General features: G+C 28.0%; 1 protein-coding gene across 1 annotated transcript in view; it reads right to left on the bottom strand.

The window, feature by feature from the left end:
* Positions 1-17,392, bottom strand: part of LOC119609028 (transcriptional activator cubitus interruptus) — a 30,997-nt gene extending 13,605 nt beyond the window's left edge. Inside the window, exon 1 of the mRNA XM_037963701.1 lies at positions 16,204-17,392. Coding sequence (XP_037819629.1) covers positions 16,204-16,241 — 38 coding nt within the window. The 5' untranslated portion in view covers positions 16,242-17,392. The remainder of the gene's footprint in view (positions 1-16,203) is intronic.
* Positions 17,393-18,337: the final 945 nt, after the last annotated feature.

The raw sequence follows: 18,337 nt of genomic DNA on the forward strand, positions 1-18,337 counted from the left end.
GATTTCGAAATTACATAAATTTCATTATTTTACACATGAAAATATTTAAATTGTTCTTTCTAATATTAAAAATCTTCATGTTTGAAAAAAATTGTTTAAATAAACCACAAATAATAAACTTTGTTATTCAAAATCTACAATGATCGGATAAATAGTGTATAATGAATCGAATGAAAGCTTTTAAAATGTTGTCTCGTTAATTTACTTTATGTTCCTGAAATACTACACGTTTGATTTCTCTTTAATTTTTCATTTCTGTTCTGTACGTACATATTTATTTGATTCAAGCAGAAACAAACGCGACAACGTCTATGTTTAAAAATTTCTGTTATAGTGTATTAATAGGGAATGAAAGGGAATGAATTGTTGACTCCAGTGAATGCAATTGCAAATGTGCGAAGGTTCGTGGAATTTTTTATTGCTCACATTAAAATTTACCATGCCTGCTGTGGTTAGTATTTGATATGTTTTAGGAAACTCTTTGAAATCTTATGCATTTATAATCAAAATTGCCTATTTCCCAAAGGAAAAAAAGAAAGACCGAGTCGAAGTAGAGAAAGAAATACCTGTCTGTTCTGTAAACCGAATCCGAGTAATTTTCTCTTTACAAACGAATTCTCATAATTTTTCTCGTTTTAAAACCGAGTACACAAATTTCGTCGAAATTAAATTGATTTTAATTTTATTCAAATAAATTAAAAATTTATTTTTTGCGTTTTTTAACATAATTGTAAATTAAATAGCCCCCATACAAAGGTGTATATTCCCGGAAATTAATTTATCGTTAATAATTCCCTCAAATATATTGATCATAGCTCCCATATAAGGCCCACTTCCGAAAATCACCTAAACGCACATATAAAGGTATTGTGCTAAATTAGAGGTGAATATGTTTTGTGTACATACAAATCATTCTACCAAATTCTTATACGAAATATAGGCTTGCCAGATTTGAAATCAAAAAAAAAACGTACATCGCAGTTAAAAAAGCAGTACAATTGAACTAAAAAGTACAATTGTTTATTTAAAAAAAAAAATTGTTCTAAAAACACTAGATTGACATTGGTTGTGATGATTTTTCACAACAAAGTCATTTAAAAACTAATTTATGACAAAAATGTATCAAAATTTTTGATATTATTGTGCTATTAATTTATATTTTTTTCTTTAGAAAACGTCAAATTCACCAAATTTTTGTTTCATTTGTTTACATTTTTAAATATCAACCATTTATTGTGAACATATGTTTGATATCTTTATCTAAAGAGAAGATATCCAGTAAAATTTTCTATCTCTGTTAGAAAAAAATTAAAATTTCTTCTCTGTTATTTGAATTTGTGTTTTAAATCTATTATTATTTAAATTATTTTTTATTTATTATTTAAAACATATCAATTATTACTTTCTTCCAACATCCTCAGATACTTCATTTTTTAAGAAATTAGCCACCCTGCAACGAAAAATAAGAATGGCAGTATAGTTTTTTAAAAATCGTTCCACAGCGGGGCTGGATAAAGCTGGTCACTGAGTAATAGCTTCTTGAAGTCAAAATTTTACAAAGTCAAATTCTGCATAATGTACATTATACCTTATGAAGGCGTTTTTCTTTAGGTTTTTTACATATGATATTTTTGTTAATAGGAAAGAAATAAGAAAACTATAAAAGAAATTGCTAAAATTTAATGGTTTATGATTAGTCTATTTAATATATATATACAGACGTTTCATTAAATTAGTTTTAATAATTATCTGAATTATACACTAGAAATGTATAAAAAGATGAAATAGCCATATAAATTGTATGACATACCCGGGTATGTTGGGTATTGATGTACGTAATTTTGCTCGGGTATGGACAAGACGGTTAAAACATTTCCTTCACATTTTTAGTCTTTTTTATGTCAAAAATTCATTAAAAACTTTCATTACAGTGGTTTCAAATTTTAATAACTTTAAAGCATTTTTAAGAAGCGCATTATTTTATACATGACAAAGGCATCCCAACCTCTTATAGTAGAATTTGCCTTTTTGAGCTTAATAAATTCACTTTCAAATTATCTATAAAGTCCTTAAATAGCGATTCTATGGAACATTTGTCTATGGTCAAGCTTACATCTATAAAATTATAGTAAAATACAAAAAAAAAAGTACAAAAAGAAGTATAAATACTAAAAAGAAGTACATTTGCGTACTTCTTTAGGGGTTATGTAGTTAAAAGTACAATTACTTAAAAAAGTACGCGTACTGCTAAAAACAGTACGTCTGGTAAGCCTAGGTCCATAATTGGTCACAACTCCCATATAAGGACCATTTCTGAAAATTACGTAAACGCACATTAACAATCAAAATTATCGGGATAAAATTCGACATAAATGTGTATTTTGTATTTATAAATCGTTATACGGAATTTTACTTCTGAAAATCACTTAATACCACTTAATTTATTATTAAATGATTATATCCAGATAAAATTCGACATGAGTATGTTCTGTGTATAGATAAATCATTCTATTAAAATGTTTTCGAACTGGCCTATTAATATAAATTTTTCTGGACCTAATCAAAATTAGTTCCACACATGCAATAAATGTTAGTACCCTCACTACGGAAACAAAAATGTTGTCAAGTTATCTAAAAATTAAATAGTTAAATGGGTTTTAGTAAGAAGGGTATTTAAAATTCGATTTGCAGAACACATAATTCGGTTTTGAAACCAAAACGAATTACAGAACAGACATGATTATCGCACTTAAATATTGACACAAGGGCCGTCTTGACATCCTAAATAAGTCATTAAGAATGAAATATATGCTAACTGATTAGACGCCGAAACGCACAAACATTTGTATATCTCACTTATTATAACATCTATGAGTTTTGACGTTATTACAACAATGACCTCCACTAAAGAGAAAAATGTTTCGAATTTGTTAAATAATTAATCAATACTATCACTCTATACCCCAAAGAACTAGTCGACCTATTAGTTCTGTGCCAATGTCCTTAATCCTAGATTAAAAGTTAAATTAAGTTTTCATTGTTTGTAATTTATCTAGAACTTATCATAAAATTTTTGCAACAGATAGCTACATAAGTTGCTTAAGAACAAAATCCAAAAAATACCAAAATGTTCAGTTTTGCTACATACAACATAATTTTCACAGTTAATTGGTGATGTTATAGGGATTTTATTGTGTCTTATTCAGTCATACCATCCATACCTGTTGCTCAATCTCCTCTTCTTCCCTTTTGATTTTATTGGTTCATGCTGTAGACAGATGTTTGTCTGTCTGACCATTTTTTGTGTGTGTGTTATTTTACTTTTTTGACAACAGTAAAAAACTTTAAATATCTTCATTATATGGTTTGTTGTTGTAGCTGACTGAATAAGGGACAATAAAACCAAAATTTTCTTGTGTACCAAATATTTCAGGTCTTAATATAAGCCTGTCAATATCGAAAATTTATAAAAAATGTTGCCAGATAAATGAAAATTTGTCATATGTATGTATATTTGAATCCTGTATGCATTTTTGAATCCTCGATCATAACATTGTAATACTTTTTTCTTAAATTTCCTACTCCTTAATCAACATTTCTGCTGCTTAAATCACTAATTTAAAGCGCCACTTTTAACAGAGCAAAAACTACTGAATAAGTTATATTTAATTTTATAGAATACATTTGGAAGCAAGAGCTTTAATTCACACTTTAAGTGTCATTATCTTAACCTCCGTTTATCATTTAACCGGTAGATATACTGCCGGTCAAAACACATTTTGTATGAAAACAATTTTTGTTAGGATACAGACATAAAAAAAATAGGGGTAGGACTCAAAAACGTTTAAAGTCTACAGCAAATGTGATTTAGAATCTGTTTTAACCACAAATTCAGAAACTTCACACACATTTTCTATTTATTGATCAGGAATATAAAATAAATCACAGAAATAATTCGACCAATATCATTAAAATGTAGTTTTACTATTGGACTGCAAATCTATATATATAAAATTGAATGTTTCTATGTTTATATGTATATTTGTATGTTTGAACGTTATACAGCGTATTCCTGTATGTCTGGAATAGGTAATAGGCTACTTTTTATTTTGAAATTCCAAGTGGGCGAGGAGCCACGCCCATATTAAGAAAATATAAAATCCGTATATTTGAGATCATATAACATTTAGAATCCTCAAATTTTGTCGGAGCAACTTTAGTGTCAATATATATATAAATATATATATATAATTATTTTTAGCGATTTATTTAATTAATTAAGTAAACTTTATTTAAACTATTAAACTGTAATAAATAAACAAATTTGAGGGATGTTAATGAGAGAGAAAGGTCTAATCTGGGGAAACGTATCAGGACATTGCGATAGACCTCTCCTTTTTGTTGAAGAATGTTTCATTAAACATTATCAACATAATTTTATTTTTCTCTCCGTTGTTTAGCTACACACTCGATCGAGTTTCAGCGTGGTCTGTCGTTTTTGGAAGATACACTAACCCATGTTGAGATCAAGTTGATACATTTGTGTACCTGGATGAAGTACAATGAAACAACTGCTACAGCACACTAAACAAAAACAGGTTATTTGGATAAAATTAAAACTAAATAAAAAAGTATAAAAATTGATCATGACGCTGTTAATTGTTGAAATCGTTTTGACTGTATTGTACATTTACATATGTATGTATGATTGTTTTTGTGATTAAGAATTTATAAATTTGTAGTATAACCCAGCAGACATTTGTATATATAGCAGAAAAATTAACTATAACTAGTAAGAATTAGAAAATTTTCAAAATATGTAATAACCCATTTTTGCCCACAGAAATGGCAGAAATGTAAAATTTGAATATGTCAGTATAATTGTGTATACAGACCGATTTTAGTGAAAAAATTTTAAATTTTGCTTATTGATTTTGGTTTGGATTTTAGAAGACGTTACAGTGGTTATTACCTTTATGTATTTGAAGTAAAATGTACATTAATGTTACTGTGAACATGATTGGGTTAAATTACCAGATCTAATAAGATTTTTGAACAAATTTGATGAAATTTGCTTGATATATTGTTCGATTTTTGGTAAATTTCCTATTTTAAATTTGAACATTATGTTCATTGCAAAATTTTACAGGTGATTGCGATGAAGCAGCAGACTATTTTATGCTTTCTGCTTTATGACTGTTAATTGTTTACATTTAAAAAGACATACGTATAAATATTTATTATTTTAATTTAACATCATTTATTTATTTAAAGTTAACATCACCTTAACTCCAGATCAAACCAAAAACAAGTGGGAAAGTATAGTCCTGCATGGCTGACAAACGTTGTATGAATTATGTTAATTATACCCTACACCACCATAGTGGGGAGGGTATTATACGTTTGTGCTGATGTTTATAACGCACAAAAATATTGGTACTACACCCACCTTAAAGTATACCGATCGACTCACAAGTTCTGAGTCGATTAAGCCATGTCCGTCCGTCCGTCTGCCTGGCTGGCTGGCTGTCCATGTAAACCTTGTGCGCAAGGTACAGGTCGCAATTTTCAAGATATTTTGATAAAATTTGGACCATACATGTCTTTCGGCCCAACGACGTAGCCTATTGAATATGGCCCCATACAACCCTACCCCCGAAAAGGGCTTTTGAGTTTATAATTATGTTAAACATTGTAGTATCCCTACGAAAATCGGCAAAACTTAGTTCTATATACGTCTTAATAATACTACCGATTTTCGTAATTATCGGACTTTATTTGACCCTAGCCCCCATACAAAGTCCCCTTCAGAAAATGAATTGAAGGTCAATAATTCACTAGTATCACGATGAAATCCAGCATACATAAACGTAAAGCCATGTACCAAAATTTATAAGGATATGCCCATATTTAACCTTGCCCCAATATAACCCGTCTTTTAGAAAATCATTTTTTTCAACAAATTGTTGAAATATTTCGGAATTAAGGTAAACAACTTAAATGCTTTGTTATTTATTATTATTTGAATGTGAAAACCATTATTTGACGCGCAATCAAATAGCTAAGCAGTGGTGCAGTGAGTAGAACATTTGACTAACAAACCGAAGTCCCTGGGCCCAAATTATGGCATACGATATCGATCGGAATCTCCATTTAGATTCTATTGAGATTTCGATCGATATCGTATGCCGTAATTTGGGCCCTGGTTCGTATTCTAGCTGGCTCTTTTTATTATAAAAAAATAAAACAACTTACTCAACAACTGTTTTGTAAGAGAAATTGCAAGTACTTATTTAACTACCTATTTGTAAGCGAGCGTGGAAGTAATTGCCTCCAATGACATCACCGTGTTAAAATAATGACTTAAAATGCTAATGAAGAAGTAGTGAAAAGAGCTTTTCAACTCACTACTTTTCAACGTAAGTTTTTCCTGGGTAAGCACCCACTTAAAGCTGGTTCAACTTAAAACTATTATTAATTTCCACAATAGTTAAGAAGCAGTTAGTAAGTAACAGGTTTAAATATTAAAGTTGTTTTTAAAAAGAACCGACTTTAGTGTTTGACTACGATTATGTTTAGAAATTGTTTTTTATAACTATATCAGCTGCTTTAAACAGCAAGCCAATTCTAGTACAAAAACAATATAACTTCATGTTGTTTTCGTATTGTTGTAGTGATGTTTTAGTTCTTAAACCAATTGTAAATACATATCTAGCTGCAAACTAGTCCCTAAGTGTATTCATATATTTAAGTTATGCTGTTAAAATTTTTTTGAAAAAAATTTATGTCTATTTTCATCACAAAAAACGATGAGAATTTGTTTGCTGGGTTATCATTGGTTATATGTAGGTAAGTATGATTGTGTGTCCATATATCTTTTGATATACTTGTACATATATCTTACTGTAGGCCTGGTTTTTGTGTGTTTTTTATTACTGTTGCGGCTGATGTTGTCGTTGTTGTTGGTTGATTGAATGACTGGGCATGCATGATAATTTAGAAGATGATTAAGTCGTTTACGTTCAAAAATTCAATGTGATTATTGTTGAGATCTCAATCAGTAAATTTATACGGTAAAATATCAAAGAAAACCTACACAAATATACACATAAAATCTTACATAGTTTACATGTACCAATATAAGAATACCTTTTTATATACACATATACAGATATATATGTACATACATATGTATACACATAAAGTATAATAAAATTTTTATTAAAAAAGAAATACATAAAATATTTGTTAAACATCTTTTATATGTGCTGTTGCGTTTGATAACTTAATTATAACGTGTATTGTATTATTAGAATGGTCTTTTATATTCCAACATCTGATCAGATTTTGGAAACAAATTTCATTTTTCCATTATTAAACCTTTGTTTGTATTTTAGTTTGTTTTTTAGCTCTGTGGTAGATCGATGATCAACCAATTACGAATCGAGTTTGTGTTGCAGCAATAAAAGCCCACCAATTGTTTTTGAGCATCTCAGCATCATTAAGGCCTATATCTAAGTATAATACTTATGGTGCATGTTCGTTTAATGTATGTGGATGGTTCGATGGATGTATTTGTCCAACCAATACATATACATTGCATTCAGATGTTTTATGTGCGTGTAAGTTTAACAATGTTACCATTCATTCCCATTGAATGGGTATCGACAAATGGCAGTTAGCCTGATTTGTAGGTAGTATGGTTTGGTTGGTTGTTTTGCTGGCTAAAAGACTTTTTAGTCTTTCCCTTTTATTTTGAGATGATTTTCTGTTGTCCATGTTTCTGAATTGAAGTTAAACATATCTACATACTACTACATACATATATACATACATACTTCTTAAGGTAATGGCTTGTTTTCTTTTATAATTGACTGTTCAAAATGGTACGAATTATTGTTGTTGTGTTTGTTAAAAAAGTCCGGTGTACCGAATCCCATCACTTTAGAATAATTTAAATGATTAAAACGTTTAAGAAAATAAAAGCTGTTAATTTAAAGATTGGGAGTTTTTATAACTTTAGTTTAAAATTTTTAAATTTCGGTATCGAATTTACCAGTTGTGGACTACGTATTTTATGTTCACGATATAAATTAAGCTGGAAACACAAGTTTCATGCTTTTGACAGACCTGGAAGGATATATAGTACGCATGGTAAGCATTTAGATAACTGGAATATTACACTTATTTGCTCTTTAATGCCAATAATTAGTCACTTTTATGTTGAGTATAAAAAAAAGTAACACATTCATATTCAATTTATTATAACCAAATTAGAGATCATGTTAAAAATTAAAAAAACTACAAGTACCTGTAAGCACTGCATCTCTTCGGAAAAAGGATTAAAATTGTAGGTATTTCTGCATGTATTTCGTGGAAAATATGACACTTTAAAGATATATTTCAATAAAGGACCCGGTACTTGCAAGTACCGTCGGTCGATGATATCAAATGTTATCATCAAAAAAAATAAATTACGATAAGTTTTACTTGATTACGTATGCTACAATTCGGCCCCTGAATAGAAAAATTGATTTAGCAATATTCGTCTTCTGAAGTGGCTACAGTGACTTCGATAATATTGTATCTCTATATGTTTATTTGTGGCGGTGGAACAAATTTCAAACATTTTTCAGGAGAACATTAAATTAATATAAAATAATTAAGAACAGAAAAAGATTTTTCTTTCTTTTGCTACAGTTAATAATGGGCAAGTTAATATTTATGTTTTAAAACACAAGTATGAATTTGGTATAATTTAGAATAAACTATATATTGTATAATATTCTTTTTTCAGGAAAATATTAAACTTATATTAGAATTACGTACATTTTATAATAAATAACACTGGTCTGCAAAAAATATTTTTTTCCTTCTTTGAATTTTAGAGCTTGATTATGATAGCTTAATTGCTCTAGAATCGAGATGTGGTTCTAAAATATTTCTAGCACGTCGAATTTTATTATAATTTTTATAATTTAAAAGGGGATATCAGTCCAGTGTAATTGATTCGTTCTTAGTAAAGATTTTATTTTAAGAACACAATGTTCCAATTACGATAAATTAAAACACAAAATGCAGTTGTACTAAATACTAAAACAAAGCTGTAAGAGGGATGTATGTATTTAAAAAATGTTTACAGATCTACTTCAAATTGTAGTACAGGTAATTTGTCGGTATCTCTCTTGCATTATTTTAATACCTGCGTTAAATAAACTGCAGAATTTATAAAAAAGATATATTTAAAGCAAATAAAGGTCAAAGTATACTGTTATAATAACTTAATTACACTGTATACTATATACGTATTAATTTCAATGTACGTATATAAAATGTATGTATGAGTGGTAGTAGTTTTACAAGGATTTAATTTATCTCTTTTAGGCAGTATTTTTTCTCAGATGTCTAACTAATTCGTTGAATTGAATTTATGAATCGTACATACTATGTATGTATATTATCTTTTTTAATACTTCACGCAAAGGAATATTATGAAATTTTGATATATGAAAGGTCCTTAAGAGGAGCTTCCAATGGAGTATCAGAATTTTTCAAACCCTATTGACTTAAATAAATGAACAACATTCAAAATATTATTTACATAGAAAGCACAATAAGAAACACATTTTTTAGGTTAAATTACGTATACGTAATACATATATGTATTTCAATTATTCTTGATTAAATAGCTAACATAATATAGGACAAAAATGTGTTTTGCAAAATTAAAATAATATATAAACTACATACATATATAGAATTTTGATAAACAGAAAACATTTAGATATGTGAAAATTGTAAAAAACAAGAAATTCTCCGAGAAAAATTATAAATAAAAATTATATTTTGGTAGTCGCATAAACAGCTATGTTCAAGATCAATTGACCACATACACATATTTTGTAGCCCTTAGTCAATAGGTAAAATCACTAGTTGGAGACAGCTGTCACGAACTGCAGGGTATAAAAAGAGTAAACAACAAAGAAACGTTTGTGTGCTTGAGATGTTGATGATCAAGGCAAGGGTTTTCATGCACTTAAAAATATGCGCTTATAATATGCACTATAAAATGGGAAAATATGCACAAAAAATGTGGAAAATAAAATATTTTCTTGTGAAATTTATTTGTTATCACCAAGGCAAGGATTTTCATGCACTAAAAAATGAAAAATATGCGATTATAACATGCACTATAAAATTGAAAAATATGCACTAAAAATTTTGAAAATATGCACCAAAAAATATTGAAATTTATTTATTGACACTAATTTTTCATTTATTGAATTTAAGTAAATTTTTATAGATAATTAAAACTTAAGTTTTTGACAATAAATACATAGGTTCTTGATGACAGAGGCACCGCTTAATGTACTCTAATACCTATTTAACAGAATCACAATCTCGTGTCAATCTCGTGAAATTTGAAATTTGCACCAGTACTATGGATAGTAGGCCAGACACATAGGTCAAGAACTTTATCGGCCAATTACTACCGCAGTTAGAAGGGATCAAAGTTGGACATTTTGGTCATACAGGGTTTTTTTTCAAATGAGTGTAACTTTTCATCTATTGGTCCTGGAAAAATTGTCCAAAGCAGTATAGATAGATATTTCTTTAAAATTTAAAATTGTAAACAGTTTTTTTTTAATTTATTTTTTTAATTTTAAAAATATTTAATACAAATAATATGCTAATTATGCTGTGAAAATGTTAAAAATATGCAAAATGTATGCATTTTAAAGCAAAATATGTAATTTATGAATTTATAACAAAATATGCAACAACAAATCGATGCCATTTTGTTGCAAATTCTCTGATTCGAAAAGAAAACTACTTAAAAGTTATTTTGAGTTACATACAATTTCCAAAAGAGTTTAGATAGCTTCTTTACTGTTTACCAAACATTTTTTTATTCTTTTATATTATTTATTTTAAAAATTTTTTTAATTGTATTTTGAGTAACTGACTACAAACATGCATTTGCATACAAATCTTTGCCCTGTTGATGATTAATAGCAAAAAGTTTAATGCTTAATTAAGTTGTTTTCAGAATGCGCGTGAAACCATATTATATGAAATTTTAAACGAACATGCGTACAGAGCGCTATTAAACCTTTTGTGACAGAATAAAAACTAATCAAATGGTTTACTTCTATCCAATTATTACCTGAATATTAAGTTTCGGCATTTAATTTATATGCCGAAAAATTAAATTAAATGTCGCAATAATTGAAAGGTCCAAATAACGCAGGACAAAAATTTTAAAAAGTCGATGGTCTACTTTTCTAAAGATCAATCAATATATTGAAAACCTAATGTGATGGAAAAATATGATGCTGATTCGGATTCGGAAAGTGATGTGTTAATGTTTTTATTTTATCATGAAAATTCAAATCGAATTGTGTTCTTAATTTGAAAAAAAAAACTCCATTGGTTGTTTTTCCTCTGTTCTGTTCAATTTTGTGTTTCTTGTTATTGATGGTCAAATTTATGACAATCATAGTTTTGTATGGTTGTTATTTTTATTAAGACATTCCACGAAATACGGAATACGTATAACAACGGGACGCACTAAGATATAAAATGTGTTGTGTTGGAGTCTGTGTGCGCAAAGATAAATTTTAAACTTCATTAATACAAGAGCACAATTTTATCAGTTCGACAGAGAGTTGTTCCGAGCATACCCGTAGAATATTTACTTTCTGTCTGTCCGTTTGTCTGTCACATTGCAGCAGCCGACAACACCACTTCTCTGCAGGTTAATGAAAAGAAAAGTGTAAAAACAAACACAGAAGGGCTCCTACAACACAACGTTAATTTTTCCCAAATTTATATATGTATGTATGTTTGCATGTGTAAATGATATTGATGATGCACTGTAAAGATCTTCGTCATGCTTCATTATCTCACCATAGAAGAAATATCTAAAATATTAAAATAAATTATCTGATTCTGACATACATAGCATAGCATAGTATGCCAAAATACCTCAAAGAAGTATTATTGAAATGTTGGGTAATTGAATATTATGTGTTTACTAAAAAAGGTCTGCAATTTAAATGATTACAAACAAGGTAAAATTACAGTAATGGAACTTTTTGTACTCTTCAGAAATCCCGGACAACGCCGTATAAATGATATATTCTGAATGTCTTAGTTTTCAATTCGGATACTTGGAATACATTCCCCGCTCGTTAGTGCCATATAGGTAGTTCAAATTTTATAGATTTTTTAAATGTGTTGCTTTCATTCGTTTTATTTTAGTTTTTTGTTATTTATTTGTGTGTTGTTTAAAATAAAATGCTTTTAACATAATAAGTACATATGTATACACATATATTCACATGTAAAAAATAGGCATGGCTGTATGTTAATACATGTATATAAATGTAATTTGAAAACATCTATATGATCGAAATAGGGATGGATGATGACTGTGTTGGTTTGAGGAAAGGTACCTGTTTCCACTACAAACAAATGTGTTTAGAGTTATTTTGTTTTTGTTATTTTTGTTTTCTTCATTACTTTTGTTTGTGTTGTTCTTTATTTTGTTGTAATTTATATATATGAAAAAAGACATACTGCTGACAATTCTATGAAATTTGTAAAGAAAATAAAAATAAGTTTATTTATGAACAACGTTTATGCATGTGTGTACAATATAGTGTGTACAATATAGTGTGTACAATATAGTGTATACACATATACACCTGATCCTCCCTTTACTCGTAAAAGATCGTTTATGTAAAAGTTACAACAAGTTTGAGTGAGGAAAACATTTCTATTCTGAATAAGAATGTATCAAAATTTAGTTCTTTTAATTTTGATAAAAAAAAAATTTGTGCGATCTTGATGAGTTCCGACTTTTATCAATTTTTTTAGAAAAAGGCTAAGTTTTGTTCATGTAGAGAACGTAGTATGTGGTCATAACTATTTCGCTTATGCTCTGAAAGTATTTCTGAAACGTTCCCAATTAGGTGATATTGTATTAAATTATCTATAACATGTACTTATGTTGAAAACGTCAACCATTGTGTAAATATTTATTACAAATTATTCAAATTAAAAATTTGTAGAGTAAAACGCGGCCTAGTTGTATTTGGTATGTATGTATGTACGTATTTTTCTGTATGTGATCTAAACATCCAGATATACAATATTCTTTTAATCCACTACTGGGCGATTCAAATTAAGTAGCAGACATTTCTGCACATACAATACGAGCAACGAAACAATACAGAAGAAAAATAGAAACTTAAATAAATAAATAAGAAAAGGCATGTAAAAGTAAAGGTAAAGAAATATTGACAGACGGCCAGATAATTAGTGCGTCTGTAGTTGGTGTGTTTAAGCGACGTTCGATTGTGTCAACTAATAACTTGACACATTGCAAATTCTCCATAATTTTACGCATGTCTTTCGGTCTGTTTGTTTGCCTATAGTAAATATGTATATTAGGGTAACTTTTTTTTTGTTTTTTTGGGAATATAGTTTACATTTTATATGTATATCAAATTCAGAATTTTTTTATTTATTGTTTTAAATAAAATTTCCATCACTATTTACATGCATTTTTATTTACATACAGTGTATGTATGTAAATAAATTTTTGACTACCAAACAACCAAACTCGCATTAAAAAAACATTTACTGTTTGATATTTTGTTCTGTTATTCGGTCTGAGGTTCAAAATCCATATTTAATAAATAGCCGGAAGTTTTCCATAAGAAAAAAGACGGTTTATCATCTAAAGAACAAAAGCTTAATTATTGCAATATGTATTTACTTTAGAGGTTTCTCTCCCTCAACGTGTTAGTTGTTAATAATCTAGTTAATAAACATTTGAAAAAATTTATTCTTTAACAAATTTCAGATCTCGAGCTAGTAAAGGTTTTTAAAAGTAAACAAAAGCAACTGATGGAGACGAAAACGTTTTTATGCTGCGCAATTTTTTTCAGTTATGCCATTTTCTGATAAACCGTGTAGATTTCATACATATAGAATCAAATCAACTGTTATACTCCATTTAAATAATTCGATCAGATCATTCGATGTGACGACTTTAAAAGGATTGAGCAGCGCTGACTCCCAGTCTGGCCTTAGAATTTCTCCATCACGTCAAGTTTAAAAACAGATTTTATGTCCTATCACAATCTAGGCCACTATCGGAATTGAAACCATGACCGATGTGGCAGACTAGAACACTAACTATATACAAATCTACCAGTGTTTGGAAAAACTCCTTTTTTGCCATATATGAGATCTTAGCAGCTCGAAGAAATCTTTATTTATACATTTTATGAAGTCGTTTGACTTCTGTTAGATCTTCTTACCTAAAGTTAACCAACGTCTTGAGGTTAAAAATTTATCAATATTTTCAATTATTCAATCAAATAATTTTATTGTTTTCGTCAAGTTTGGGTGTCGTTACAGCCCGCTATTGCTAGAATACCTCAGTTATAACTGTTTAACCTTTACATTGAAAAATAATTTAAGTATATACATATTACAGATAAGTATTCCATAAATTAAAAAAAATATATCACATAGATATTAAATGAAATTTTATTTTAACTTTATATATAACATAACCTAATCCGATTTATTATTTCTAAACATGTATGTATATAAACATTTTTTAATCTTTTAAAGTTTTCGAATTAAATATTAAAAATTTTTCCAATATCTTCCATGCCGCCATAAAGAATACTAAATATTAACTAAATTTAATAAAAGTTTTTTCGAGAAAGGCGTCAAATTCTAATGTATATTTATGCAACTTAAGTGGACTTGTGTGGACTTAAGATTACCCAATTTACATAATAAAATGTATACTTTTCTTTGCCTTCTTACTAACAAGAAAGGGAAATGATTAAAATATAAATTTAAAATATTATAACATATTTATTATTTTGTTCAAAGTATTGAATTTCTATTTACATGGATTTACAATTACCTGGAAATTACAGACCAGATTATTACTATTCAACGAAAACAATCAAAACCATTGAAATTAACCAAACATTATATACGAAATTTGAATGTTATATACGAAATTTGAATGTTAATGAATCTGTTAAACTTATACAATACAAATATATACGATTACAAAATGAATGTTAATAATATTTGAAACTTTTGTATTACTTATTTAAAGAAAAATTAAAAAAAAATTAATCATCATATTTGCCCAAGTTATAAACAAGTCAAGATTTTTAAGTTGTTATTAAAGAAATACATATGAAGGGCTTATTGCTGTAACTCAGTATGCCACAAAATAAAATATTGAGAAAAACGATTTTAAAATTTTAAAAAATTCTAAAATTAGATGAAACTTGTATAAATTTCAGGCCTTATATTTTTCGTTATATAAAATAATTACATTAAAATTTTATGAAAATATTTTTGGTGGGAATGCAGTTTAGCATCGAGTGGCTTATCATATTACAGCAACAGGCCTTCATATGCTAATATTCTAAAATTGCTCAAACGTCTTTAAATAAAGTTAAATGATTTTTTATTATTATGATTATTTATTTCATTTTAAAGTTATCGCCTACACCCATTATAGTCTTATATGTTATTTAACATATAAATAATATACGTGTTTTTAATTGAGGTATTAAAAAATATCATAGATATCGACGTATTTTTAAGTATATTAAAAAATAGAAAATGTGGTAGAAAAAGTGTATTGCATAAATGACATACATATGTAACATCAAGTAAAACGAAGTCCACTATACTTTTAAAAAATAATATCTAATTTATCTATAAAATATTCACCATAATAAAAAATAAAAACTAAGACAATTTTAAATTTGCTATAAAAAGTTCTTTTTAAAGCAAGGCATTAAAGTAATTAAAGTATGTGATCCAAGTTTAATGTTGCAAATTTTTAACATCTTTATTTTGCAATAGATTCCATAGTGCAAAGGTGGAAAATGACTTAATCATTTAGGTATTTAATAATAAAATTTCTTAGAAGAGAGAACCTTTCCCAAGATAAAGAGTATTAAAAAATTTTGTTTCCGTGCGTCGCTAAAATAACCGAACAAATAAAACGTTTTGTTTAAAAACTGATCGATCAGTAAACAACAATTGAAAGCCTCTGCCTGTGATGTTTTTATTTAGGACTTTTCAGCAGTTGTTTTCTGGCCAAATAAAAGCTACATTGATTTATTTATAAAATAGTTAACTTACGCTAGGGGAAAGTATGGCGGCAAAGCGTAAGCATCCATGTCTGCTTTGGATTTAGTTTTAAAATGAAATTCAATTGCTGAAGTGAAATTGTTGATATCACAAAAAACACACACAGTTCTATGTACACATGTAAAAATTTGTTTATTTAACTTTTTTATTTGTTTTGTTGAGATTGAATTTAATTAGTTTTTAATTTTATTGATATTTCATTTGTTATTTTCTGTGTTTTCGTTTTAGTTTTCTACCATTTTATTTATTTTAAATTCATCATCATATATTTTTTTATTCCTTTTATTTAATTACTCTCGATCGATACATATTTGTTTCTGTTGTTGATGTTAAAGAATCTTGTAGTTGACTAACCGCCGGCGTTGTGTTTTGTAAGTAACTTACACATAAATATGAAGATCGTTTTGGTTACAAGGTACCACGAAGCAATGGAACTCGAAAATTATATTTCATTTATAGATACATTTGTTTGTTATGTTATTTGTAATATATTATTTTATAATTATATGTAAAATGGTGATAATATTTTAAATTTAAACAATAATGACTGAAGAAAAATCTATTAAATTAAAGACTTTATTTAAACTTGTTATGACTTTTTTGATCTTTACTATACACACGGAACGGAACGACATGGTATTTTCCGTAAAGTAAAATCATTTATTTTTATAAATTTCTTATTTATTTGTTGTATTTTTACATTGTTAAAAGTAATAATGTAACGAGCAATAAACGCGTGCGTTTAGTAAGTAAGTTATTTCCGTACTAAAGTGTTAATCAAGGATGCATAAGAGCAAACAACTTGCAATGGTTTGCTTAAAGTAGCTAGAGCAGCAGAGAACAAACAACATAAATATGGACGGATGAATATGTATGTTTGTAGATACACACAAACGCACACATTGAAATGCACCGAGAATCCACACACGTACTAAAAAGTAAGCTAGTTGGTCGGACGGTCAGTCGACTGTCGCTCAGTCTTCTAGTCGTTGATCAATAGCAACGTCAAACCATTTAGTTTGTTGATCAAACATTGAGCATTGTACACACATACACACCATCAAACCTTTCAACCGTTTCGTCAAACCATTCAATCTCTCAATTAAGTTCAGTGGGAACAAGCAGCCGTAAAGCCAGCCAGCAAACGAAAAGTAACAACTTAATGATCGTCTTAATACACCAATAACAAGAGGTAAACACGACAGTGCGATCTTACTTACAACATACAGCTCCTCAAATTTATAAACAGTGTTGCCAGATGAACAATTATGATTCTAAAAAAAAAATTACCAAACATTTACCGAAAACCAATTGCAAAACCACATAAAGTATTAAAAGGCGTAATAATAAAATGCCATAATAAATACTAGGGTATTGAATTATTCGGGTTTTTGTATTATGTATTCTGTTTATTTGACAAATAATTATTTGTGGTTTTATGTTAGCCGGTTAATAAGCGGATAATTCGAAATTATTAGGTTAATCGAAAAAAGAAAATTGGATGTTTTTTGTTAATTTTATTGCTATTTTACAATATTTTTGTTTCTATAACAAAACTAAATTATAGTTTTCAACTTCTTTGAGTAAAAAATTTAACATAAAATATAATTTTTTAAATTTTTTTCAAATATTATAACTTATTTCTTCTCATGTGAAATCCTTTTCTATATAAAGAAATTAAGTTAATTAATTTTATGTTTTTGAGATTTTTTAACTAGTTCCAGAATTTATACGTTCCGATGAACTAGTGTACATATAACTATTACCGAAGAACTTTAGAAATACACATCCTCAAAACTGGTTGCAGAAGAAAAGGCAGTATCATTATTTCTAAAATTGCTGTTCAAAAATCTGTTTCTGTATGAACCCATCCATTCTAGAAGTAGGTAAATCAGAACAAATTCTTAAAATGTTTCTAAAGTATGTACATTGAAAAATAATGACATAATAAATAAGGAAGAAAATGTATTTAATTAATATTAATTTTGTATGAAATATACATCAGTTTTGCTAATAAATAGTAAGTTTTTAAATCGGTTAATTGATAGAAATTATTCGCTCTATTCGTTATTTGGAAAAAAATATTCATTAACCTTAGTAAAAATAATTTTTCAACTCAAAAATA

Source organism: Lucilia sericata, unplaced genomic scaffold, assembly GCF_015586225.1.
Source record: "Lucilia sericata isolate MDLA Ls3-8-SP2 unplaced genomic scaffold, ASM1558622v1 Contig000915F_arrow, whole genome shotgun sequence".
Classification (NCBI taxonomy): Eukaryota; Metazoa; Arthropoda; class Insecta; order Diptera; family Calliphoridae; genus Lucilia; species Lucilia sericata.